Genomic DNA, 27,561 nt, shown 5'->3' with positions numbered 1-27,561 from the left:
TGTTGTGTTGCTTCCATGTTGTTGTCATGTTGTGTTGCTACCATGCTGTGTTGTCATGTGTTGCTGCCCTGCTATGTTGTTGTCTTTGGTCTCTCTTTATATAGTGTTGTGCTGTCTCTCTTGTCATGATGTGTGTTTTGTCCAATACTTATATTTTTTATAAAAATATATATTTTTAATCCCAGTTCCTGTCCCTGCATGAGGCCTTTTGCCTTTTGGTAGGCCGTCATTGTAGGGTTAGGGTTATAAGAATTTGTTCTTAACTGACTTGCCTAGTTAAATAAAGGTTAAATAAACATCCTCAATAACGGTTGCAGAAATATTTTTTTCTTGCCATGGCTGTGATATGTTGTTTCACTGACTGTGTGTCGCTCTGGATGAAAGTGTCTGCTGAATGACCCAAATGTAAATGTTAAACAAACACTTGTAAAGCATGCTGGGTATTATTCGAATGAGCTCAGTCCCCAAATAAGACCAAAATCTGAACCAAACATAGACGCCTATGATTGGTTTGAAATCAAGACTGGCGCTAAAAAAGACGTCCAAAAGACGTCGGCGTCGGTCCATGCTTAGTGGGATGCATCCACACAGAGCTGCAATTTTCCAGGAAGTGCGCCAGAACAGGTAAACGTGGCATTTACTTAACTGTAATACAAGTGTGTAATTTTTACTTTAAGGCTATATAATAAATAGGCCTACTAAATGACATATTTGTTAAGGACTATTCATAATATGTATGTATCCTACCTACCTGTTGTGACCCAATGGAGAGGGTTCCCACTTTAGGTAGCTTCATCCACACCTAGGCATTTATATCAATAATATTTATATTAACAATTTGGACTTTTAAGAACAGTAGCGTGATGTCCTTGATCAACCTAACCTAAACTATTTGGTTTCACCAAAAAAGTGTGTTATCACTTTTATACAACGGGTTACCAACATAATCAAATAATGATGGACATATTTTCATTAACTTTATTTAGATTAATTTATTCATACTATTTCACAAGATATAGTCCCAACACAAATCTAAGGTTGCCACCTAAACTGGCTTGTCATTCGTTCTATTGGTTTGGTTGCCAGAGATGCGATCCAGTCGTTCAGTTTTTTTGTTCTGTATCTATCGACGTGACCCAGCCGTTCGTTCTAAATATTCCACTGCCATACTGGCTGGCAAAATTCTTATTCCTTGCTTGCTAGCTAGCCAACTATGGCTAACTTACAGTCACGCCAAATGTAAACAACAATAACAACAGTAGCTGCATTTGCATTTGTTTAAGCTGTTTTCTAGTGACATTTATTTGGATACATTCATAACAATGAGCTAATAAGGCGCGATTTCGCCTGGCATAGAAAATGTGCTCTCTCGTCAGGACACTGTTGTTCAGAGGAGCTAGCCAACAACACAGCTAACACAAACACAATCACTTCAAACACTGAAGCTGTAAAGACCTCAAACTAGCTGCACTTCATTCATTTTACTTTTTCTCAATTGACATGCCTTTGTATATATCCATACAAATGATGCCAGCTGATTCATGATTTCGACTGGCTGAGAAACGCTGCCTGCCTATCTGTCTGTCTCGTCCCGATTCCCGACACGTTCATTACTACTGGACGGCTGGAGATTTCATTTAAATATTGAAACAATGTTGCAAATGTTGGAGAGACAGACTGGAAAGATATACAAATTTCCGCTGTTGAAAACTAAATGTTAGTTTAAAAGAAATGTGAGATAATGTCTCAATGCTTTTTATAGTGGAGATCAAGTTCATAATTTGCCTGGATGGGCGGATGAGACAGTGGATTGCACAGTCAGATGGAACAGAGTAGATTTAGCCGGTGGTAACTTGTGGAATAGACACCAGCTGGAATGTTCTTTTAACCAATCAGCATTCAAGATTAAACCCACCCGTTATGTAAATATGAATAACGACTTGCTTAAGTGTCCCTCCGTGCACCCTCTGTGACTTTTCACCATCATTGTACAGCCCTGGGTATTTGGTTGCTTTGACAAAGTCATTTCATCCTTGTTATGTGATCTGAGCTCCCGTTTAAATATGCGGAAAGTATTCCTTGTAAATATTTTTTTCAAAAGAAACATTGAAATCTAATAGTGAAATCATATGGTACAAGCAGGTGAGCTGGTTCTACTGTTTTTGCCAATTATTCTGGTGTTATGTTATGGAAAACTGAGAAGCCGAGCATAAAACTTCAACCCTGTTACCCATAGACAGGCTAGAATCATTTTTTTACATTTCTTTTTTTTTTTTGTGAAGCTTGCATTCCCTTTCGATGTCCTGTTGCACACAACAAGCTTGCATTCCCCCTGTCACAAGTAGATTCATGGCTGATTTTACATGAAATTGTCAACCCTGTTACTTTATTTGGCACGTAAAGGGCACTTACAATAGTATTTTTATTTAAAGGGGCAATCTGCAAGCGCTACATCCATTGTTGGACTAAATTAATGATATACTGTATATGTACCACCCATTGATTGTTGAAGAATATCAATTATAAACGCTTCATGAACTGTCATACCCCATCAGAACCCAATATATAAGCTTGTTTACTCCAATGTTTGTAAACAAAGTAAATATAAACAAACACTGAATAGCATCAAAACCAGTGGTTACATTTCTCCATCCCCATCCCTAAGCTTTTTAGCAAAACAGTGGCAGGGAGAACTTTGTTCTTGTTTCAACTGCTGATTGCCATCTCAAGAGTTTAACCTCATGAGATGGGACATGTGGTTTTATGAAGTTGAACATGTGGTCTTTATGACAGAATGTTAAAATTAGGTGAAAACTATTTTTCTCAAAAGGCACAGAATTAGTGGAATGACCCCTAACACGAATCTCTAGGAACAATACTTACTTGGGTTGAACATCCCTCGCTATAAAATAAGCTTTAAAAACACATTTTTATCCAGGATCTTCCATGTTCCAGTTTTTATCCACATGTTTTTAAACCTTATTTGATAGCGTTCACTTAGGGGTGTACTCACTTTTGTTGCCAGCGGTTTAGACATTAATGGCTGTGTGTTGAGTTATTTTGAGGGGACAGCAAATTTACACTGTTATACAAGCTGTACACTCACTACACTCACTACTTTACATTGTACAATGACATTGTAGTGTCATTTCTTCAGTGTTGTCACATGAAAAGATGTACTCAAATATTTCCAAAAATGTAAGGGTTGTACTCACTTTTGTGATATACTGTATATATTTGTTGTTGTTTTTAATTGTGGGACATAAAAGATTGTAAAAACACCAGCAAATCAGCCCAAATGATTTTAATTTGGGAAACCTCTTCCAAAGTATTCCCACACTCAGACCCCTTGAATTTTTCCACATCTTGTTACATCCTTATTCTAAAATGTATTAAATTATTTCTACAGTCTACACACAATACCCCATAATGACAAAGCAAAAACAGGTTTAACATTTTGGAAAACATGAAAAATAGAAAACAGAAATACCTTATTTACATAAGTATTCAAACCCTTTGCTATGAGACTCGAATTTGAGCTCATGTGCATCCTGTTTCCATTGATCATCATTGAGCTGTTTCTACAACTTGATTGGAGTACACCTGAAAACAGTTTTTAAAAAATGTTTTAGATACCATTCCACCTATTCTGCTCCAGTCATCAGAACGATCCCGTTCTCCCCAAATGTGTTGTAGCGTCATACCCAAGACGACTCGAGGCTGTAATCGTTACTGAGTATAGGATCTGAGTATAGGATCTGAATACATATGTAAATGTGATATATACGTTTTATATTTTTAATACATTTGCAAAAAAACTGTTTTTGCTTTGTCATTATGGGGTATTGTGTGTAGATTGATGAGGGGAAAAAAACAATTTAATCCATTTTTGAATAAGGCTGTAATGTAACAAAATGTGGGAAACGTCAAGGGTTCTGAATACTTTCTGAATGCCCTGTATACACTGAGTGTAATATTAGGAAAACATTCCTGATATTGATTTGCACCTGCTTTTGCCCTCAGACCAACCTCAATTCGTCAGGGCATGGACTCTACAAGGTGTCGAAAGTGTTCCACAGGGATGCTGGCCTATGTTGACTCGAATGCTTCCCACAGTTATGTCAAGATGTCTGGATGTCTTTTGGGTGGTGGACCATTCTTGATACACATGGGAAACTGTTGAGAGTGAAAAACCCAGCAGCGTTGCAGTTCTTGACACACTCAAACCGGTGCTCCTGGCACCTACTACCACACCGTGTTCAAAGGCACTTAAATGTGTTGTCTTGCCCATTCACCCTCTGAATGGAACACAGACACAACCGTATCTCAATTGTCTCAAGGCTTAAAAAAATATATTTTTAACCTGAGACGGAAGAGGAAGCGAAACATCTCACTCACTCCATTGTTTGGTTCATATACAGCCATTGAACTAAGCAGTCCAGACTCTGCTAATGCATTGGTGCCTATGGGAGAGCCACCCCATAAGCAGACCGGAACCATGACCATTTGTTCCAATTTTCCCCTTGATTTACAGGGACAGTCCCTGATTTTGGTTGCCTGTCCCCAGTTAGAGCTGTGCCCGGAAATGTCCCCGATTAGCACTCAGAAAGAAAAAAGCATCTCTGTAGTTAAATTTAGTATAATATTTCAAAATTCAAATGCTGAATCCAATCAAATTTGAAAATGTTATATGTCCCTGTACCAAACTCGTTTGCTCCCGTGGCTTCACCGCAGACCTTTTATGAGAATGTTCAGGCAAACGTTTGATTTATACATTGTAACCACTCCATTAACCATGCCCTTGGCCAGAGAGTGTTGCATTCAGCATAGGCTACCCAACTTTAAAATGACTAGATAAGCAAATAGGGCCAATCCATTTCTGTGTTATAATTACTAAAAAGTATTTGCAAGGACTATAGCGAAAATCTATTAAAAATATTCCATTCCTTTTTTTTTCGCACACATTTCTCACTGCACAAGTGTGAACATTGTGCCCATCACCACAAAGCAAGTAAAAAGCTTATATCGGTGGTCACTTACAACATTTAAGGCAGATTGTTCAGACTCAGCTGTTACACTAGGTGGCACTGCATGTTTAGGTTAATAGTTGCTCTCCATTTGCAGAAGGTATACTTACTTGAGCCCCTGATTCTTGTTAGAGCCCTTATTCACTGAATATAACAAATGTGCACACATTTGATATTGATGGGCAATGTGAATGATGAAACTCATGTTTGTTCTCTCTTAACAATTGACCTAATTTAATTTTCTTCTGATGCCAAGAGTCACAAGATCCCATTGCATATTTGTACCCATTTTTGATTAGAGAACATCATTCGTTGGTCATCTAGTACGCATCACTGTTGTAATTATGAGATGGCCTCTTGAATACTCCCCCTGACCTACTGTTTGACTGCATTCCACTGTGTGAATACATTCTTGTTTGTGTGTTATGCAAGCTAATAGTTGCAGAGAAGCTGCCTGTCCTTTAAGTTTATCAGATAGGTATCCCTTTCTGTACAGAATGACTATCTGGTAAGTGTCTGATAATTGATTTCATCAGTGGTTATGTGACCATAGCATCATAATTGTCCTTGCAGATCATACCAAACTGTATTTTGTTTGTACTTGTTCATTGGTGTTTATAATCATATTGGCTAGACACCCTAACTTTGAAAAACAACAAATGGCTCAATCCTGGCTTTGTCATTGGGTTAATCTGTCGTCTACACCACAGGGCCTTGCTTGGCTTTGGCCACCTTTGATATACTATGGCCTGTATAGTAGTAGTGTTATAAACCACAGTAGGTTGTGTTGTGATTAATGAATACTATACCGGCCTGCCACTTTTAAAAAACCCAATTGTAACAGGAATTACCTGATAGGAATCGAGTTGAACTCCAGCCGGATAATTGTTTCCATCCCAAGGAGTTGAGGTTGAGGAGATAAGGATGTTTTTGTAGCATGACTGTTTCCAACCCCACGCAGTTACTGTGAGCATTATGCGGTCCAGGGTGTATTCCCCTATAGTGAGAGAGAGTCCAGGGTTTATTCCCCTATAGTGAGAGAGAGTCCAGGGTTTATTCCCCTATAGTGAGAGAGAGTCCAGGGTTTATTCTCCTATAGTGAGAGAGAGTCCAGGGTTTATTCTCCTAGAGCGAGAGAGAGACTCTACATCTATATGTATCTCTCTTCATAGTCAAGATTCTGTCTCTCAGTCTCTCACTCACTATTTCTTTGACCCTCTCTCAGCCCATCTTCTCTGTCTGCCCCCCCCCCCCTCCCTGCCTCCCCCCCTCCGTCCGTCCGTCCGTCCGTCTGTCTGTCTGTCTCTCTCTCTCTCTCTCACTCTGTTATGTCTCTAAATCTCTGTCACTGTCTGTCTCACTCACTCTTTTTCTCTGTCTCTCAGTCTGTCCCTCTCTCGCACAATGACAAAAGTGAGAAGGATCATGGAAACCTTGTCATTTATTTCAGTTGTACAGTCATATGTTTAGTGAAAGGTTTGTAGAGGTACACATTGTCAGAATTCATAATGACTTAGTTCATGACAATATTCAAGGTTCTTTTTTGGAATCACATCAATCTCATTCACTGCTTCGTCATCACACAATAAATAAGTTATGAGCTGCATGAGATGCAAGGGATGGTTACTAGATCTTATGGGTCAAAGCAATGTCTGTCGTCAGTGACTTAGGGCAGAGATGCAGATTTTTCTGCTGTGTGTACGAAGTACAATGAGGATGTATTTGGCTGTATGTCAGTACACCTGATGATGGTACATTTTGTGTGGCTGATGCTCCAAATGGTCTTAGCTTTTCATAGGTTTACATTGGTAGTCCTTGACTTATATTCATGACTGTTTATTGCAAACAATATCTTGAGTTACATATCACTTTTTATAAAATAGGGACAGTACCAGTCAAAAGTTTGGACACGCCTACTCATTCAAGGGATTTTCTTTATTTGTACTATTTTCTACATTGTAGAATAATAGTGAATATGTCAAAACTATAAAATAACACATATGGAATCATGTAGTAATCAAAAAAAGGTTAAACAAATCCAAATATATTTTATATTTGAGATTCTTCAGCCACCCTTGATGACAGCTTTTAGCCACCCTTGATGACAGCTTTTGCACACTGTTGGCATTCTCTCAACCAGCTTCATGAGGTAGTCACCTGGAATGCATTTCAATTAACAGGTGTGCCCTGTTAAAAGTACATTTGTGGAATTTCTTTCCTTAATGCGTTTGAGCCAATCAGTTGTGTTGTGACGAGATAGGGGTGGTATTCAGAAGATAGCCCTATTTGGTAAAAGACCAAGTCCATAATATGGCAAGAACAGCTCAAATAAGCAAATGGAAATGACATTCCATCATTACTTTAAGACATGAAGGTCAGTCAATGCGGAACATTTCAAGGACATTGAAAGTGCCTTGAAGTGCAGTCGCAAAAACCATCAAGTGCTATGATGAAACTGGCTCTCATGAGGACCGCCACAGGAAATGAAGACCCAGAGTTACCTCTGCTGCAGCCTTGGAAATTGCAGCCCAAATAAATGCTTCACAGAGTTCAAGTAACAGACACATCTCAACATCAACTGTTCAGAGGAGACTGTGTGAATCAGGCCTTCATGGTTGAATTTCTGCAAAGAAACCACTACTAAAGGACACCAATAAAAAGACGAGACTTGCTTGGGCCAAGAAACACGAGCAATGGACATTAGACCGGTTTAAATCTGTCATTTGGTCTGGGTCCAAATTTGAGATTTTTGGTTCCAACCGCCATGTCTTTCTGAGATGCAGAGTAGGTGAACGGATGATCTCCGCATGTGTGGTTCCCACCGTGAAGCATGGAGGAGGAGGTGTGATGGTATGGGGGTGCTTTGCTGGTGACGCTGTCAGTGATTTATTTAGAATTCATGGCACACTTAACCAGCATGGCTACCACAGCATTCTGCAGCGATACACCATCCCATCTGGCTTGCAGTTAGTGGGACTATCATTTATTTTTCAACAGAACAATGACCCAACACATCTCCAGGCTATGTAAGAGCTATTTGGCCAAGAAGGAGAGTGATGGAGGGCTGCATCAGATGACCTGGCCTCCACAATCACCCGACCTCAACCCAATTGAGATGGTTTGGGATGAGTTGGACCGCAGAGTGAAGGAAAAGCAGCCAACAAGCGCTCAGCATATGTGGGAACTCCGTCAAGACTGTTGAAAAAAAAAGCATTTCAGGTGAAGCTGGTAGAGAGAATGCCAAGAGTGTGTAAAGCTGTCGTCAATGCAAAGGGTGGCTACTATGAATTTATTTAGATTTTTTAACACTTTTTTGGTTACTACATGATTCCATATGTGTTATTTCATAGTTATGATATCTTCACTATTATTCTAGAACATAGACAATAGTAAAATAAAGAAACTTTTAAATGAGTAGGTGTGTCCAAACTCTTGACTGGTACTGTATGTTAATGGGTCTGGTTATTACCAGTGTTATTTAGGCAGATCACTTGATACGAACACTTATATTTCAAGTGCAGTTAATTAGGTTGATTTGGCAGTGCAGAGGTTAATGGCATGAACACTGAATAGAAAATGTGTTGCTACACTATGGACATTACTGGAGAGTAAAGACATTTAACATGATATTCCTGTGTTAAGTTGACAAGTTTTGCATGTGCAGATAGTGAGGATATAATAAATAAATAACTTTGCATTAGATAATGTACACCATTTATTCTGACTGCCCACTTTACACCAGAGGTCACACACATTGTGCATGAATATCTACGGTGTATTACTGTTACACATCTGCAATCATTCCTGGTTGTAAAGAAAGAGTCCATCCTATTGTACACAGTATGCTGTGAGCGTGTTGGTGGCAGACAAGGCCAGGATACCTCAGTCCATGATGATGGTTTAATGCTGGGTTGCAGTGAACCGTCTTCCTCAGGGTGCTGTGATGACACAGTTAGTCTTCAAGTCTTGTGATCTGGACCTTTAAACTGGTGCCGCTCCCAAATATCCAGCCAACCCAAACTGCCCAGTCCAGTTCTCCTCCTCGGGGTTTTGTAAATCTTCCTTGCCCATATTCACCAGGGCCAGTGCATCTGCATTATTAGGTTGTTCTTCGTGCAGTCTCATCTTAGCCATTCCAATCTCTGCTCAGTCAGTTGTGAACGTCACTGTTGGGGTTGGCCTTTTGATGTTTTTAATTTCTTGAGATTTGTTTCCAAATCTTTCACCCATCCTGTAATGTGAAACTGAGTGAATAAGGATAAATTAGAATTTTTGGGCTCATATTCCTGTCATTTTCATATTCTGAGACACTGTCATATTCCAGACTTTGTTAAAGCCTATAATTCACTGTGAACTAAGAATGTCATTTTGGTTAATGAGAATTTATTTAGAGGAATGTTGATGCCCTATTAGCCAAAATATACAGTGAGGGAAAAAAGTATTTGATCCCCTGCTGATTTTGTACATTTGCCCACTGACAAAGAAATGATCAGTCTATAATTTGAATGGTAGGTTTATTTGAACAGTGAGAGACAGAATAACAACAACAAAAAATCCAGAAAAACACTTGTCAAAAATGTTATAAATTGATTTGCATTTTAATGAGGGAAATAAGTATTTGACCCCTCTGCAAAACATGACTTAGTACTTGGTGACAAAACCCTTGTTGGCAATCACAGAGGTCTGACAGAGGTTTCTTGTAGTTGGCCAACAGGTTTGCACACATCTCAGGAGGGATTTTGTCCCACTCCTCTTTGCAGCTCTTTTCCAAGTCATTAAGGTTTCGAGGCTGATGTTTGGCAACTGGAACCTTCAGCTCCCTCCACAGATTTTTTATGGGATTAAGGTCTGGAGACTGGCTAGGCCACTCCAGGAATTTAATGTGCTTCTTCTTGAGCCACTAATTTGTTGCCTTGGCCGTGTGTTTTGGGTCATTGTCATGCTAGAATACACATCCACGACCCATTTTCAATGCCCTGGTTGAGAGAAGGAGGTTCTCACCCAAGATTTAACAGTACATGGCCCGTCCATCGTCCCTGTGATGCGGTGAAGATGTCCTGTCTCCTTAGCAGAAAAACACCCCCAAAGCATAATGTTTCCACCTCCATGTTTGACGGTGGGGATGGTTTTCTTGGGTCATAGGCAACATTCCTCCTCCTCCAAACACGGCGAGTTGAGTTGATGCCAAAGAGCTCCATTTTGGTCTCATCTGACCACAACACTTTCACCCAGTTGTCCTCTGAATCATTCAGATGTTCATTGGCAAAAGTCAGATGGGCATGTATATGTGCTTTCTTGAGCAGGGGGACTTTGCGGGCGCTCCAGGATTTCAGTCCTTCACGGTGTAGTGTGTTACCAATTGTTTTCTTGGTGACTATGGTCCCTGCTGCCTTGATATCACTGACAAGATCCTCCCGTGTAGTTCTGGGCTGATTCCTCACCGTTCTCATGATCATTGCAACTCCACGAGGTGAGATCTTGCATGGAGCCCCAGGCCTTTGCGAGATTGACAGTTATTTTGTGTTTCTTCCATTTGCGAATAATCGCACCAACTGTTGTCACCTTCTCACCAAGCTGCTTGGCGATGGTCTTGTAGCCCATTCCAGCCTTGTGTAGGTCTACAATCTTGTCCCTGACATCCTTGGAGAGCTCTTTGGTCTTGGCCATGGTGGAGAGTTTGGAATCTGATTGATTGATTGCTTCTGTGGACAGGTGTCTTTTATATAGGTAACACTCCCTTTAAGAGTGTGCTCCTAATCTCAGCTCGTTACCTGTATAAAAGACACCTGGGAGCCAGAAATCTTTCTGATTGAGAGGGGGTCAAATACGTATTTCTCTCATTAAAATGTAAATCAATTCATAACATTTTTGACATGCGTTTTTCTGGATTTCGTTGTTGTTATTCTGTCTCTCACTGTTCAAATAAACCTACCATTAAAATGATAGACTGATAATTTCTTTGTCAGTGGGCAAACGTACAAAATCAGCACGGAATCAAATACTTTTTTCCCTCACTGTACTAAGCACAATTTACTGTAATGGTTATAAAAAAGAGCAATTCAGAACCATCAGAAAGTGGTTCTTGTAAGCAATGGTGAAATATTGACTATACCTCCAAAAATACATTACAAATAAATTACATTTCAAAGTTTTATTTGATTTACACTGACCCCCTAAAATAATACAATTGGTTTTGTTGTTCCTGCCTTGGGGAAGATGAAAACATTTTTACATTGATATGACATAACTTTTTGGGAAATGTGTATATATATATTTTAAATAATGGAATTGGAATTCATAACATTGAGATCTAACCCTGAAATCGATCCAATTGTCTTATGTGACTGTGTCACTTGTGATTTAAATTTGCTTTGCAATATCAGACTTGTTTGTTGTTTATCCCATCTTCCCATGAAATCCCAAGCACATGTTCTTTACTATTAAAGCATCTCGACAAGAAGGCCAACTAACTGTCTCATCAGGAGATGATGTGTTTGTTTGACTTGGCAAATGCACAGTGGGAGAGATGACTCTAACATGGTGGAAGGAGGTTGAAATGTGTAACCCACATTACCATATTGAACATTATGTGATTTGGGTTCACTTCAGACTGGGGAACAATAACAGTTAGTTTTACTGCTTATTTGATTTTGAGCTTTTGAATGTGTCTATCCTGATTGATTAATGTCCTTCCTATTCCCATCAATCACTTCATGGTAGTGTGTACTCTTAAGGTTTCTCTTTCCCACAAACATACTCCCTGCTCAACCAATATTTTTTTCAAAATGCCAGAGATTCTGATCCTATCAACTGTACAGAACATGTCTACACAGGAAAATATAAGCAATGACCACCATTGCTTTGTTGGAGAAATCTAGAGAAGTACCCTCATCCCTTATACAGCAAGTATTGTGCTTTCACGTGGACTTCTGAGGGAAAGAATTGCCTGTGCAGTTTAAAACTTTGTTAAAATGTAGCTTTCGCTCCATCCCAAAGTCTCATGCAGAGACATCCATCATTTCAGTAAAGTGTATTTTCTTTTACAGTACCTGTCAACAGGGTAAAGTGTACTTTCTTTTACAGTACCTGTCAACAGGGTAAAGTGTACTTTCTTTTACAGTACCTGTCAACAGGGTAAAGTGTATTTTCTTTTACAGTACCTGTCAACAGGGTAAAGTGTACTTTCTTTTACAGTACCTGTCAACAGGGTAAAGTGTATTTTCTTTTACAGTACCTGTCAACAGGGTAAAGTGTACTTTCTTTTACAGTACCTGTCAACAGGGTAAAGTGTATTTTCTTTTACAGTACCTGTCAACAGGGTAAAGTGTACTTTCTTTTACAGTACCTGTCAACAGGGTAAAGTGTATTTTCTTTTACAGTACCTGTCAACAGGGTAAAGTGTACTTTCTTTTACAGTACCTGTCAACAGGGCAAAGTGTACTTTCTTTTACAGTACCTGTCAACAGGGTAAAGTGTACTTTGTGGTCAGAAAGTGAGGTATGGCCCTTGGGAGGTTTGGGGCCAAAGGGATTATTTTGTAAAAATATGTTGATTCCAATGATTGATGGCATTAAAATATTTCAATCAAGTTGTTTGCAGTTTCTTAAGAACCACCTGGAGCACATATGGTTCCTTAAAATTAAGAACCTTCGAACGCATAGATCTTTCTCTCCGGTCATTACTATCAATGGTACAGTAAGTATGAAAGAAACAATCGATGAGATAAAGTTGATTTAAGTTACTTGCCAATTTCTTTAAACTTTACTCAGCTGTAGACAGCGAAGTAAAACTTTGGCTTAACATTTGGATTTGTCCCATAGTGAACTGCTTACTCAACTCCCACCATTTTCTTCTTGATGCTTTAGATGTAGGATTTGATCAGATACTCACATTACCATGCTCCTCTTATCCTGTTCCTCGTTTTATGTTCTCCGAGGTTTGATCCCATCCTAATCCAACAAAAGACTCCTAATCGATATTGTGCAGGTCTCAGTTATTGTCAGTGCTCACATATAAAAAGGGTAATGCTTGGTCTGTTATGGTTGTCTGCACATATAAAGAGCTCTTTTGCAATGGCCACTCTGAGAACGACATTTACATTTTGCAATTGTTCTTTGTATGGAATCCTGACCATACTTTTGATATACAATACTTGTCACTGGCTGTAATCTGAAAAAGTGACCATTGTGTTAAAGATTGTACAATGTGATTTATTTGAGACAGAATGGAAAGGCTTAGCCTTAGTGCATTCATCTGTCAGCAGATCAATTTCCTGTTTCACTGGTTATTTTTTGTGACTATCCTGCATGCCTGTAGTATAACTGGAATGCATGTGTGGTGTATTTCATGCAGCATTGATCCTGTCATGAGAAAAATCAATTCATATATTAACTGTTATGACTAGCCTTTCTAAACATTGACTGTACTTACAATGGCATTTTACAGTTGATAATGCTGTTTAACTGACAAATGATCTAAAACAGAGTACAATGTATTTGTTTATTCATATCAATACATCGCTGCATTCCAGTCTACAGGAGCAGGGATGTAGATTTCACACTTAGCTGTGTGGCATTACACACTCAGCATGCAGTTCTATTAAAGGACTCAGGCATCGCCAATGTCTGTTAAAAATAGTTCTGGTGGCACCTAAAGTGTGTGTATAAATGTTTTACTCAGTCATTTGGAGCAATAAGCCAATTTTGGCAGGTGCTCTGAGTCACTCAGTATATTAGGCAGGCCTGCAGATGGACATATTTCCACCGCCTCTACGCTTGGTGGATTCTATCCAAAAGCTATTTCTTGCCTGATATAGTTGCCATGCCAAACAAATGGAAGCTGAAAGTTCAGAGGGGGAAAAGTGTAATGTGTCTGAGCAATTCAATTTGCTTTGAACATAAGCATTTGAGAGTTGAGTTCACACTGCCACAACATGTTGGCCTTCATTACTTGTTGTGATGCCTCGTGAGTGCTATTCCACAAAAGCAATTACTGAACTGAATATAGGTGCTGCACAGAAACTTCTTAACCTAGGATTTCTGTGGATTTCATGTGATATCCTTGCGATGTGAGTTCTATGAATCTTTCATCTGCTGTATTTTGGGAGGGAGATTTGATAATCATGCCTGACACACTACATGTTTCTTTTGAGGGACGTGGTGTTTGGATCATGCCTCAGTCTCAGTTGCTTGGTAGCATACAGAAAGAGAGTTTACTCCATCAGCCATCAGATGGACATTACTGTTCCAGACACAGCCCACAAAGAATTTCCACAGAAAGCTGCAATAGGTTCCCCTTTTTAAAGCCCTGGTATGACTCTGTCAGATGGCAATTTAAGCCATAACCTTTTAGTGCCTGGGCAAACACAAAAGTCGGTGCCACTTAGCTAATGATTGCAAAGCCATTATAAAACCAACCTCTCTTCTAACATTGAGGCTCTGAATTTTTTATGCTTAATTAGTATGATAATCAAACATTACATTTTTTGTGATAACGGCGTCTTTCTATTATACAGTCTTCCTCCTTTTGTCCCATGGCTGAACTGAACTATTCTATCTCAATTTGGCTCCAGTGTTAACAAAACAGCTATGCACTCTTTGCTGAATGGTTCAATTGAAGATAACAATGAAATGGTGCTCCAGAAATCAAACTTGCAATATTGATTGTGTTGGCCTTGTATAATCAAACAATACATTATTTATTTATTTATTTATTCAATTTTACCCCCCTTTTTTTCTTCCCAATTTTGTGGTATCCAATTGTTTAGTAGCTACTATCTTGTCTCATCGCTACAACTCCCGTACGGGCTCGGGAGAGACGAAGGTTGAAAGTCATGCATCCTCCGATACACAACCCAACCAAGCCGTACTTCTTCTTAACACAGCGCGCATCCAACTCGGAAGCCAGCCGCCAGAAACACCAGAAACACCGTGCACCTGGCAACCTTGGTTAGCGTGCACTGCGCCCAGCCCGCCACATGGGTCGCTGGTGCGCGATGAGACAAGGATATCCCTACCGGCCAATCCCTCCGACGCTGTGCCAATTGTGCGTAGCCCCACGGACCTCCCCGTCCCAGCCGGTTACGACAGAGCCTTGGCGTGAACCCAGAGTCTCTGGTGGCCCTTAACCACTGCACCACCCGAGAGGCCGTATCTTTATTTTTTTCAGGCCTAAGCCTTTTCTCAAATATAAATAAAATCAAACCCTGCTCTAGAATTCTAAAGTTCTTCATGGCATTTAGCTTCCAGGAGTTGACAACTATGGCTGCATTTACACCTACAGCCCAATTCTGTTCTTTTGCCACTATTTGGTCTTTTGACAAATCAGATCACATCGTTTGCCAATCATTGGTCTTTTGACAAATCAGATCACATCTTTTGCCACTAATTGGTCTTTTGACAAATCAGATCACATCTTTTGCCACTAATTGGTCTTTTGACAAATCAGATCACATCTTTTGCCAATCATTGGGCAAAAGATCAGCATTGGGCTGCCTATGTAAGCACAGCCTATGTTGCTTTTTAATAATCTGTATGTTGGGAGAAGTGTTGACTCAAAATTAATCATTATTTTTTCTGAAAACAAATACCCCACTGCCGTGCTTAAAAATAAGATTGACACATTGGAATGTGTGTTCTATCACTAAGTGTTTTCCTTTCTCATTACAGTCTTATCACCTTCCCCCTGACCCATCCCGAGCAGGCCACTGCTTATGAAAGAGAATGAGTGTGTGATAACCATTACAAGAGGCTGTATGTAGCGCTGCCGCATCATGAGGACTAATGCAGTAGCAGCTGTCACTCTATAGATCTCCAAAAAACATTACTGTTTGTTATGAGAAATTCTGAGGACATAAACAGATTTGTTTATTTTGCTGCTATGCGTGCTAGTTAAGACTACCATATGGAATTAACAATTTCCATGTCCTGTTCCGTAAATGTCCTATTCCTATACTACATGTCCTATTCCTATACTACGTGTCCAATTCCTATACTATGTGTCATATTCCTATACTACATGTCCTATTCTGTACATGTCCTATTCCTATATTACATGTCTTATTCCTATACTACATGTCCTATTCCTATTCTGTACATGTCCTATTCCTATACTACATGTCCTATTCATATACTACATGTCCTATTCATATACTACATGTACTATTCATACACTACATGTCCTATTTCGTACATGTCCTATTCCTATACTACATGTCCTATTCCGTACATGTCCTATTCATATACTACATGTACTATTCATACACTACATGTCCTATTCCGTACATGTCCTATTCCTATACTACATGTCCTATTCCGTACATGTCCTATTCATATACTATATGTACTATTCATACACTACATGTCCTATTCTGTACATGTCTTATTCATATATCTTACATGTCCTATTCCTATACTACATGTCCTATTCCTATACTACATGTCCTATTCCTATACTACATGTCCTATTCCTATACTACATGTCCTATTCCATACATGTTCTATTAATATACTACATTTCCTATTCCTGTACTACATGTCCTATTCCTGTACTACATTTCCTATTCCTATTCCACATGTCCTATTCCATACATGTCCTATTCATATACTACATGTCCTATTCATACAGTAAATGGAATTCATGAAATGGGGTAAGCCTAACGGAAAATGTAGAAAACATCCACCCAGACAACATGGTGCATATGTGACAGAAACTCAAAGTAAGCCACTGTGCCTACTTATATGGGCAGCCGATTGCGTGCCTAGAGGTCTGTCACGTAAATAAAACATCTGTTGATGACAGCTAACCTACACAAAGCTGCACTGCTATCTGTTGCTCTGTGTTGGGTGCTTATCTTTCTCTACCCCATGCTCAGCACTATCAGTATCACATTTGAGAGAACAAATAATTACCATGAATTGCCCATGTGGCATCGACTTTGTCAAGAACAATGTATAAGCAGTAATTTGAACAAAGCTCAGACTATTCCCTATTTAGGGCTGTTTGTCATGCACTTTAATAAGAATAGTTATTAATTGTTAGTATTGTCCCACTGACGTTTCAAAGACCTCTCAACCATTATGAGACAGTGAAGTACCCCTCATGTGCATTTTATCAGTAGGCCTATGGTCTCATGAGTCTTCTCAAGTACCCCCTGTGGATAGGACAGGTACCCTCAGGGGTTCTAGTACCCCGGTTGGGAATCACTGTCCTAGCCTAACCACAGATCCCTGATTCATGCCGTGTCTTAGCCTAGCCGCCCTGCCTGCCGAGCTAATATGGTGCACACGCGTTATCATCCACATTCGATATACTGTCAAAGCCACGGCCCAGTTTGTCTGAGACACATTGATCTTCCTGACATTATCAAATCTATCTCAAAGCATTGCAGTGCCGGTGTGAGTAGTATTACACTGAGCTATAGCCTTCTTTCTCAGGCTGAACTGGACAGGCTCTGCTACTTTTAAGGAATACTTTATGTGCTCTTAAAATGTCTCCCATGTTCCTGCCCAACTGATTGGCTCTATCTGTAAAAGACCTCAGAGATGGCAGCATAAAAAAAAGCGTCTGCTAAATAACATGTATCTAGAAACAAATGTGACGATACAAATGAACTGTTTGGATAAATAAAATTGTAATTTCATGTCACCAGCCTATACATATTAGTAGACAATCGTCACCTCTGTAGCTTTTGAAGTAATCTTTAGATCCAATAGTGCATGTGTGAGAAGAAAGTGCATTCATAACGAGTCCTAACTGCCCCCAAACCCCTGCTGGAGATCAGTAAAGATAACATAGCCCACTACCCTTCAACTGATGCAGACAGCCGTGAGTGCCCGCACTTGCTATGGGTTACACCTGCCTCACTCTCCCTGCCTCACTCTCCCTGCCTCACTCTCTCTGTGTTTGTGCTTTTGTTTTCAGATTGGGGACAGGTGGAGCTGATTGGGTCGTTAAGGTGACAAGTTGCACCTGGGTTTGGGATCAACTAGGAGATACAAGTTCCTGGTGCCCAGTCTTGGCTCTCTCTCTCCACAAGCACCATTTTGTTTTGTGATCTGGTTGATTATGTTTTTGGATTAGGTGCACCCTTCAAGATTACACACATTTTACCTTCATCCATGCATCTCCATTACATCCCTCACATGCCTACTTTCACACTTCTCAGGTTAGTTTTCCTTTATAGTTTTATACTTTGTTATTTAATAAATATTTGTTGTTATTCAATTGCCAACGTGTGGACTCCCTTGCTTGTCACCATCTAAGAGCCAGGTTGTGACATATGGTTGAAGTTGTTAGAGGGAATTGGTAGTCATTAAAAAGGAAACCTGATCCCAGCATCTGTATAGTGTATGGAGTTACTCTGCAAATTGGATTGGTTTGGTAAGACATGTTTAGCAGTCCAACTGTAACCAAACCGTGTGCTCCCTTCGCCTATTTGTCTTGTAAATAGCGTCTCCCAGTGAGTGGAAGTATTGTGGCCCAGTGATAAAGCTTTATCAGCTGCGGGTGGTGTTGGACAGGCTGCAGAGGGGCCCCAGCAGAGGCATAAAAACCGCTCAACTATTGGGAAGCTTCTCTATACAGGCTAAACATTGATCAGCTCATGTTGCTCTGCATGAGACATTCACACTTTCATTTGGTAAAGTTTGGACATACTTTACTGTCATGTATTTTTATAATGCAGTCCTTTTTCATCAAAGATGTTATGTTCATGTTTTCTTAGCTGTATTGACCTTCAGGTTCTAAATTGATAATCAACTGGTAGTTAAGGTCCCACAACACAGTAAGATCTGGTGTTAAAGAGCATGGTAGCGTACAGCTACATATACAAATCAAATCAAACTTTATTTGTCACATGCACCGAAAACAAGTGTAGACCTTATCATGAAATGCTTACTTACAAGCCCTTAACCAACAGTGCAGTTCAAGAAGAAAATATTTACCAAATAAAGTAAAGAATAATCAAAAGTAACACAAAATACAACAACGAGGCTATATACAGGTGGTACCGGTACAGAGTCAGTGTGCGGGGGTACAGGTTAGTTGAGGTAATTTGTACATGTAGGTAGTGGTGAAGTGACATAGATAATAATTAGCGAGTAGCAGCAGTGTCAATGTAAATAGTCCGGTGGCCATTTGATTAATTGTTCAGCAGTCTTATGGCTTGGGGGTAGAAGCTGTTAAGGGACCTTTTGGTCCTAGACTTGGTACTCTGGTACCGCTTGCCATGTGGTAGCAGAGTAAACAGTCTGTGACTTGGGTGACTGGAGTCTCTGACAATTTTATGGGCTTTCCTCTGACACTGCCTATTATATAGGTCCTGGATGGCAGGAAGCTTTGCCACAGTGATGCACTAGATCGTACGCACTACCCTCTGTAGTGCCTTATGGTCAGATGCCAAGCAGTTGCCATACCAGGCGGTGATGCAACCGGTTAGGATAATCTCGATGGTGCAGCTGTAGAATGTTTTGAGGATCTGGGGACCCATGCCAAATCTTTTCAGTCTCCTGAGGGGGAATAGGTTTTGTTGTGCCCTCTTCAGGACTGTCTTGGTGTTTGGACCATGATAGTTTGTTGGTGATGTGGACACCAAGGAACTTGATACTCTCGACCCGCTCCACTACAGCACCGTCAATGAGAATGGGGGCCTGTTTCGCCCTCCTTTTCCTGTAGTCCACGATCAGCTCCTTTGTTTTGCATTGAGGGAGAGGTTGTTGTCCTGGCACCACACTGCCAGTTCTCTGACCTCCTCCCTATAGGCTGTCTCATCATTGTCACTGATCAGGCCTACCACTGTTGTCATCAGCAAACTTAATGCTGGTGTTGGAGTCATGTTTAGCCACGCAGTCGTGGGTGAACAGGGAGTACAGGAAGGGACTAAGTACAACCCCCCCGAGGGGCCCCATTGTTTAGGATCAGCATGGCAGACATGTTGTTGCCTACCCTTACCACCTGGGGGAGGCCATTCAGGAAGTCCAGGATCCAGTTGCAGAGGGAGGTGTTAGTCCCAGGGTTCTTAGCTTAGTGATGAGCTTCGTGGGCACTATGGTGTTGAACGCTGAGCTGTAGTCAATGAACAGCATTCTCACATAGGTGTTCCTTTTGTCCAGGTGGGAAAGGGCAGTGTGGAGTGCGATTGAGATTGTGTCATCTGTGGATCTGTCGGGGTGGTATGCGAATTGGAGTGGGTCTAGGGTATCCGGGAGGATGCTGTTGATGTGAGCCATGACCAGCCTTTCAAAGCACTTCATGGCCACTGACATGCTACGGGGCAGTAATAATTTAGGCAGGTTACCTTCGCTTACTTGGGCACAGGGACTATGGTGGTCTGCTTGAAACATGTAGGTATTACAGACTTGGTCAGGGAGAGGTTGAAAATGATAGTGAAGACACTTGCCAGTTGGTCCGCGCATGCTTTCAGTACACGTCCTGGTAATCCGTCTGGCCCCGCGGCAAGGTGAATGTTGACCTGTTTAAAGGTCTTGCTCACATCGGCTACTGAGAGCGTTATCACACAGTCATCCAGAACAGCTGATGCTCTTGTGCATGCTTCAGTGTTGCTTGCCTCGAAACGAGCATAAAAGGCATTTAGCTCGTCTGGTAGGCTTGTGTCACTAGGCAGCTCGCGTCTGGGTTTCCGTTTGTAGTCCATAATAGTTTTCGAGCCCTGCCACATCCGAGTATCAGAGCCGGTGTAGTAGGATTCAATGTTAATCCTATATTGATTTTGGTTGTTTGATGGTTCGTCTGAGGGCATAGCGGGATTTCTTATAAGTGTCCGGATTAGTGTCCCTCTCCTTGAAAGAGGCAGCTCTGGCCTTTAACTCAATGCAGATGTTGGCTGAAATACATGGCTTCTGGTTGGGATATGTACGGTCACTGTGGGGACTACATCGTCGGTGCAATTATTGATGAAGCCGATGTCTGAGGTGGTATACTCTTCAATGCCATTGGATAAACACGGCTACATATACAGTTACATATACAGCTACATATACAGTTACATACAGTATACAGTTACACATACAGCTACATATACAGTTACATATACAGCTACATATACAGTTACATACAGTATACAGTTACACATACAGCTACATATACAGTTACATATACAGCTACATATACAGTTACATACAGTATACAGTTACACATACAGCTACATATACAGTTACATACAGTATACAGTTACACATACAGCTACATTTACAGTTACATACAGTATACAGTTACATACAGTATACAGTTACATATACAGCTACATATACGGCTACATATACAACTACATATACAGCTACATATACAGCTACATATACAACTACAGAAGCACAAAATTACTGATGTGTTTGTTTCTTAGAGAAAAACCGTGGACATCTGATAGTAATTTGTATAAGGTTGACATGAGCTGGATTCAAAGATGGATTACAGGTAACATAATATGGTACCAGCAACTAGTTAATCTACCGTGTTTAAACAAACTACTTTGATATTTATGGATCAAGATAATGGAAATATAAATATTACATTTCACATTATGTTCCAATGTTATATTCCCACATCAGCTTATCTTTGAATATGTAAGCATTGAGTGTATTTATTTATTGTACATGGTTCTGCCAAATCTATTTTAGTCGGACACAGCACCTTGATGTATTCAGAACATATCCAAATATGGATTCTCCCTGATATTCAACATGCATGCCCAGTGAGCTCTATGAAACATGTGAGGGAAAGATTCAAGAGATTGTTTGATTACCAAAAACATTTCCCGTTTCCCAAAGGTATACCGCTAAAACTACAGATACGATCCTAAACATGCCCTCTGGATTGATTTCATTCTTAAATAGAGATGCATTGAATGATTGACAGTACACACACACACACACACACACACACACACACACACACACACACACACACACACACACACACAAACACAAAACTTGTAAACACTTGTAAAATGCTTATTTAACTTATGGTAGTGTATTGCAACAATATTACAGGGAAATATCAGATATCAATAGGCCTACATTGAAAAGACAATTAGAACTAAACTGAAAATGTATAGCATCTACATAATTTATATTCCTGTACTTTGGTTGATTTCATTTCATTGCCCACACTATTTGGTCTGTCTTTATTTTACAAGCAAAACTTTTCAGTTCAGAGCTTGCGTTGGTTTACAGTATGCTTGCATTTTTTTGTCATAAAACTGTCATCTTTAAATCACTTTTAAAGTGGTTTTCTCTTTAATACTTAACTGAAATGATATTATGTCAACTTTTTTTTCTCATTTTGATACGGGAGGGTTGAGAATTAGTCGCCTTGCATGACAACAAAAAGCTTGTCTTTCACAGTTTTGGGATTTCTAAACATTAAAAAGGTTCCTCTGACAGTATTTGATGGTATTAAGAGAGAAATAGGGATATTTGAAGTTCAGAGTGTCCTACTTAACAAAAGATCTGTTGTGACTTCTCAGATCATTCTTCACAGCTGTAGACCGCTAAAGATAAGAGGAGCCCTAAACTTTAAGAAAACTATTTAATGCTCACATGTCAGACCACTGATGCAATATTTTTCTTCTACTACCACAGACATTACACATTTACGCAGATTCCCAAACATACTGCCTGTCTTAACTGTGCCTGAGCTGTCCTGTGGGCAATAGACTAAAACTTTTATCAGAGCTAAAATGTGCACAAGCATTTCATTTTGACCACACTGAGCACCTTGGACATGGACCATAGTGTCTTCTCAAGATTATCATTACCAAATCTAATAGTGCAAATGCTGAAACGTGAAAATGTGAGTTGGGTCGTTCCACAAAATGAGGGACTTTTGCATCCCTTTGATCTTTTAAGCAGACATTGTGCACCAATATTGAATTTTATATTCAATAAAGTTCCCTTTAAAGACTCAGTACAGTCAAAAACTAGATTTGTTATATTTCCACACTGAGGTTGGAATTTAGTGTGAGGGCTGTTTGAAGATTGGCGCTCAGTAATGTGTTGTATTGGATTTGCACCAAACATAACACTTTGTATTCAGGACAAAACAGTAATTGCTTTGCCACATTTTTTTGCAGTGTTACTTTAGTGCCTTGTTGCAAACAGGTTGCATGTTTTGGAATATTTGTATTCTATACAGGCTTCCTTCTTTTCACCAATAGTGGAAAAAGTACTCAATTGTCATACTTGAGTGAAAGTATAGATACCTTAATAGAAAGTTGCTCAAGTAAAAGGGAATGTTACCGAGTAAAATAATATTTGAGTAAAAGTCTAAAAGTATTTGGTTCTAAGTATACTTAAGTATCAACAGTAAAATGTGTACATCTTTTCAAATTCCTTATATTAAGCAAAGCAGACGGCACCATGTTCTTGTTTTTTAAATATACGGATAGCCAGGGGCACACTCCATCACTCAGAAATAATTAACAAACGATGCATTTGTGTTTAGTGAGTGCGTCAGATCAGAGGCAGTAGGGATGACCACTTATTCTCTTGATAAGTGTGTGAATTAGACCATTTTCCTGTCCTGCTAATCATTTAAAATGTAACAAGTACTTTTGGGTGTCAAGGAAAATGTAGGGAGTAAGAAGTACATATTTTTTTAGGAATGTAGGGAAGTAAAAGTCAAAGTAGTCAAAAAATATAAATAGTAAAGTAAAATACAAAACCCCCCAAAAACGATTTAAATAGTACTAAGTATTTCTACTTAAGTACTTTACGCCCCTGCTTTTCACTCTGTCATTTAGGTTAATATTGTGGATTAACTACAGTGTTGTTGATCCATCCTCAGTTTTCTCCCATCACAGCCATTAAACTCTGTAACTGTTTTAAAGTCACCGTTGGCCTCATGGTGAAGTTCCTGAGCAGTGTCCTTCCAAGTGTAATGAATAACTTCACCAGGCTCAAAGGGATATTCAATGTCTAATTTTCTTTGTTTTTATCCATCTACCAATACTGTAAGTGCCCTTCTTCGCGAGGCATTGGAAAACGTGCCTGGTCTTTGTGGTTGAATATGTGTTTGAAATTCCCTGTTCGATTAAGGGGCCTTACAGTATGTGTGTGGTAAAGAGATGAGGTAGTCATTCAAAAATCATGTTAAACACTATTATTGCACACAGAGTGAGTCCATGCAACTTATTACGTGCTACTTGTTAAGCAAATGTTTACTCCTGAACTTATGTAGGCTTGCCGTAACAAGCCTAAATAATAATACTTATTGACATTTAAGCTTTTAATTTTTATTCATTTGTAAACATTTCTAAACGTCATTCCTCTTTGACATTATGGGGTATTGTGTGTAGTTATAGTGATACAAAAACTACATTTCATCTATTTTAAATTCAGGCTGTAACACAAGAACATTTGGAACAAGTCAAAGGGTGTGAATACTTTCTGAAGGCACTGTATCTCAAAAGCCACTGAATTGGTGGAAAGACCCAGTTATCTGTGCAATTTTTTTTTAATGCATTGTTTATAGTATTTTACTGCATGGAATGAGAAAATGTAGTGTGCAAAATTTGAAATCATAACAAGAAGAAACTTACAATTAATTTTCTGGTTCTGAGAAGTCACTGAACTGTGTGATGCCGTTGGAGTGTGGGGGTCCTGGGGAAGGTTCCAAACTCTTATAGCTGCTCTGACTGCTGGCCATGCTCTCATCACCCTCAGGCGTGGCAGCAGCAGGGGGCTTCTGAAAAGAGGCCGCCCCTGCCTCAGCCGAACCCAGGAAGCAGGGGCATCGTGTCCGCAGCTCCTTGTAGAAGATGTTAAATCGTGGGGTGGAAAACCAGGGGCAGCCCAGTAGGTTCTTGAAAGCAGTGCGGAACTCAGGACTCCTGCAGTAGATGATGGGGTTGAGGCCAGAATTGACGTAGCCCAGCCAGTTGAGCAGGCGGAAGATCTCTCCAGGGGGCACATTCCTGTCAAACACGTTGATGATGTTAGCCACAAAGAAAGGCAGCCAGCAGAGGGTGAAGGTGCCCATGATAATGCCCAAGGTCTTGAGGGCCTTGTGCTCCTTGATAACCGTTAGCCGTGAAGGCCTTCGCCTGGAGCTCCTCTTGCGAGCTGAGCTGGTGCTGCTTCTGCTGCAGGAGCCTCCATAGCCCAAGGGCAGGATGTTGTTACTGTGGTGGCTCAGCTGTTGCGTCTGGGGGACTGGGCACTCACTCTGGAAGCGCAGACGGATCTTGTCTATGAGCTGTACTTGTCGTGTGGCTATAAGGAAGACTTTGGCATAGACAAATATCATTATGAGCAAAGGGATGTAGAATGACACTACAGAGGATATAATGGCAAAGGTCCGGTTGATCAAAAAGTCACAGCAGGCAGGGTCCTGATAGCACAGCACGGCCTCCGGGTCATCCTCTGCTCGCCAATACTGGTTCATGATGGGCACAAAGGATATCAGAGCAGACACAATCCAAACCACACACACTATTAACCGGGCACGCCACTTATTAAGCAGAACCTTGTGCCTGAGGGGCCTTGTAATAGCAATATAGCGGTCCACTGCAATCACGCAAAGAGTCTCAATGCTAGCCGTGACACAGAGCATGTCTACGGAGGTCCAGAGCTCACAAGAGGTGTCACTCAGTTGCCAGTTCCCTGTCAGCACTATGGTGGCCCCCAGAGGGACCACCAGGACCCCCATGATGAGGTCAGCACAGGCCAGGGACATGATGAAGATGTTAGTTATAGTCTGTAACTGGGATGTGCGTGCTATAGCGATGATGACCAGCAGGTTGCCCACCACGATGGTCATGATGATGATCACCAGCAGTAATAAACTCCAGGGTCCCGCTGCAGGATGGTAGGGCCCTGTATTGTTGAGGAAGGGGGTCACAGTGCTGTTGACCGCATAGAGCACTGTGCTACTCAAGTTGAAATCCATCTTCATAAGCAGAGAGATACACAAAGTGAAAATATATTTTTCATGTATTAAGGGTAAAAAAATACATTTTGTACCAGCATTTTTAAAGTCAAACTCACAAGAACTTGGTCTCTCTATGTCACATCCTCTCGCTTCTATTCATTCAAAGCAAACGTAAAACAGCTTTCATGTATCACTGGCCAGTGTCCAGATCCTCCAAACACTACCAGTGGTTTATGGATGTCTGTCTCCAAAGACAAAAAAGGTTGGTGAGAAGTTCCTCTAATGTCGCTGACAACAACATGTTGTCTTGTCAGTGCAATGCATCCAAAATGTACAAATTAAAATAAAAAATACTTTACAATCCTTTTTGCTTATTTTGCCTTAGTTTTATACATCCATGGAGAGGATAGTGAAACAAACAACCAATTCAAGAAGTAAAGAAAAACTTTTCAAAAAGAAGGCCAACCCTTATACCTGTGAAATAAATCCAATCATACATACTGTAGTATTTGGCTGGAGCGCTTTTCGCCTTGTGTAATATGAGAGTGATGCCACACTGTCGAGAGCAAGTAGCTGTGACGCTGCTGCAAGAACCACAAAAGTCCACCAAGTAGCTGCCCCTCCCTCTTTGAGTGTTTCTCCCTCCCTATCTCTCCACCCTTCTCTCTCTCTCTCTCTCTGTGTGCACTGGCTTTAATCACACCCTAGCTGAGGGAGGAGCTGTGAAGCGTGCCTGCCTGTGTGTACTGAGACACTGCTAGTCAGGGAGCAATCTGCTCATGCTGTACAGTCACTACCACATACTCAATCCCCACTGGGCACACACCGGTTGAATCAACATTGTTTCCACGTCATTTCAATGAAATAACGTTGAACCAATGTGAAATAGATGTTGAATTGACGCCTGTGCCCAGTGTGTAGAATTTGAATTAAACCAATCACAGGCGATTCATGCCTGGAAAACACTCTAAGATACTCACTTTCAAAGCCTAGCAGGTAACTATTAGTTAGTAGACCAATTCTTGTATGAGGTAAGGTTTCCTTCAGTGTGATCAAGTGCTGCAGCTACTGGTGTTCCTTTTTAGTCTTGATGGAGCATTGCCGGAGGTTACGTGATTTTACTGTAGGTTAACCCATGACTTTGCTGACATCACCTGATAGTGCCCACGACTTGACAGGCTTGTTCGTTGCTGGCCCCATTAAGATAGACAGCTCCCTTTTATTCTGTGGCTTTTCAATTATGTAACCGATGAATCACTGTCACTTGCATGCTGCACAGACCTTTTTGAGTTGTTCTATATATTGTTACAGATGGTATTGGAATTGCACAAAAAACGTATTGTTTACATATTGTTTGTCACACTTTCAGTCCTTCCTCATTCGCTGGAAAATTCATACCATCAATTCTAATCCATGAGGAAAATTGAAAGGTTTCTTGACTGGGCATGTGCTTCAGTTATTTGTTGACACACTAACACAATTTGTGGTAACGTTTCTCGAACAAGTGTAGACTGCAAGTCAGGACACCCCCAGCTGAAAAGGAAACCAGTGCCCTCCTTCTGACTTAGTAGACCAGCACTAAAAATAATAGATTGTTATCTTGACATGACTCACGCCAGCTAGTACATTGAGGAAGAACAATCAAGCAAAT

General features: G+C 40.4%; 1 protein-coding gene across 3 annotated transcripts; it reads right to left on the bottom strand.

Moving 5' to 3' along the window:
- Positions 1–1,127: 1,127 nt before the first annotated feature.
- Positions 1,128–26,838, bottom strand: LOC100136655 (beta-3a-adrenergic receptor). 3 transcript variants are annotated; one of them, XM_036979129.2, is made up of 2 exons: positions 24,580–26,838; positions 1,128–6,024 (listed from the first exon to the last, which is right to left on the bottom strand). In XM_036979129.2, exon 1 carries the CDS (start codon positions 25,932–25,934, stop codon positions 24,582–24,584), a length of 1,353 nt encoding a protein of 450 aa, XP_036835024.2. In that variant the 5' UTR covers positions 25,935–26,838; the 3' UTR covers positions 1,128–6,024; positions 24,580–24,581.
- Between the last annotated feature and the right edge of the window lie 723 nt (positions 26,839–27,561).

This window comes from Oncorhynchus mykiss, chromosome 6 (assembly GCF_057628025.1).
Source record: "Oncorhynchus mykiss isolate SJ-2025 chromosome 6, ASM5762802v1, whole genome shotgun sequence".
Taxonomy (NCBI): domain Eukaryota; kingdom Metazoa; phylum Chordata; class Actinopteri; order Salmoniformes; family Salmonidae; genus Oncorhynchus; species Oncorhynchus mykiss.
This window is presented reverse-complemented; position numbering and strand designations above follow the sequence as displayed.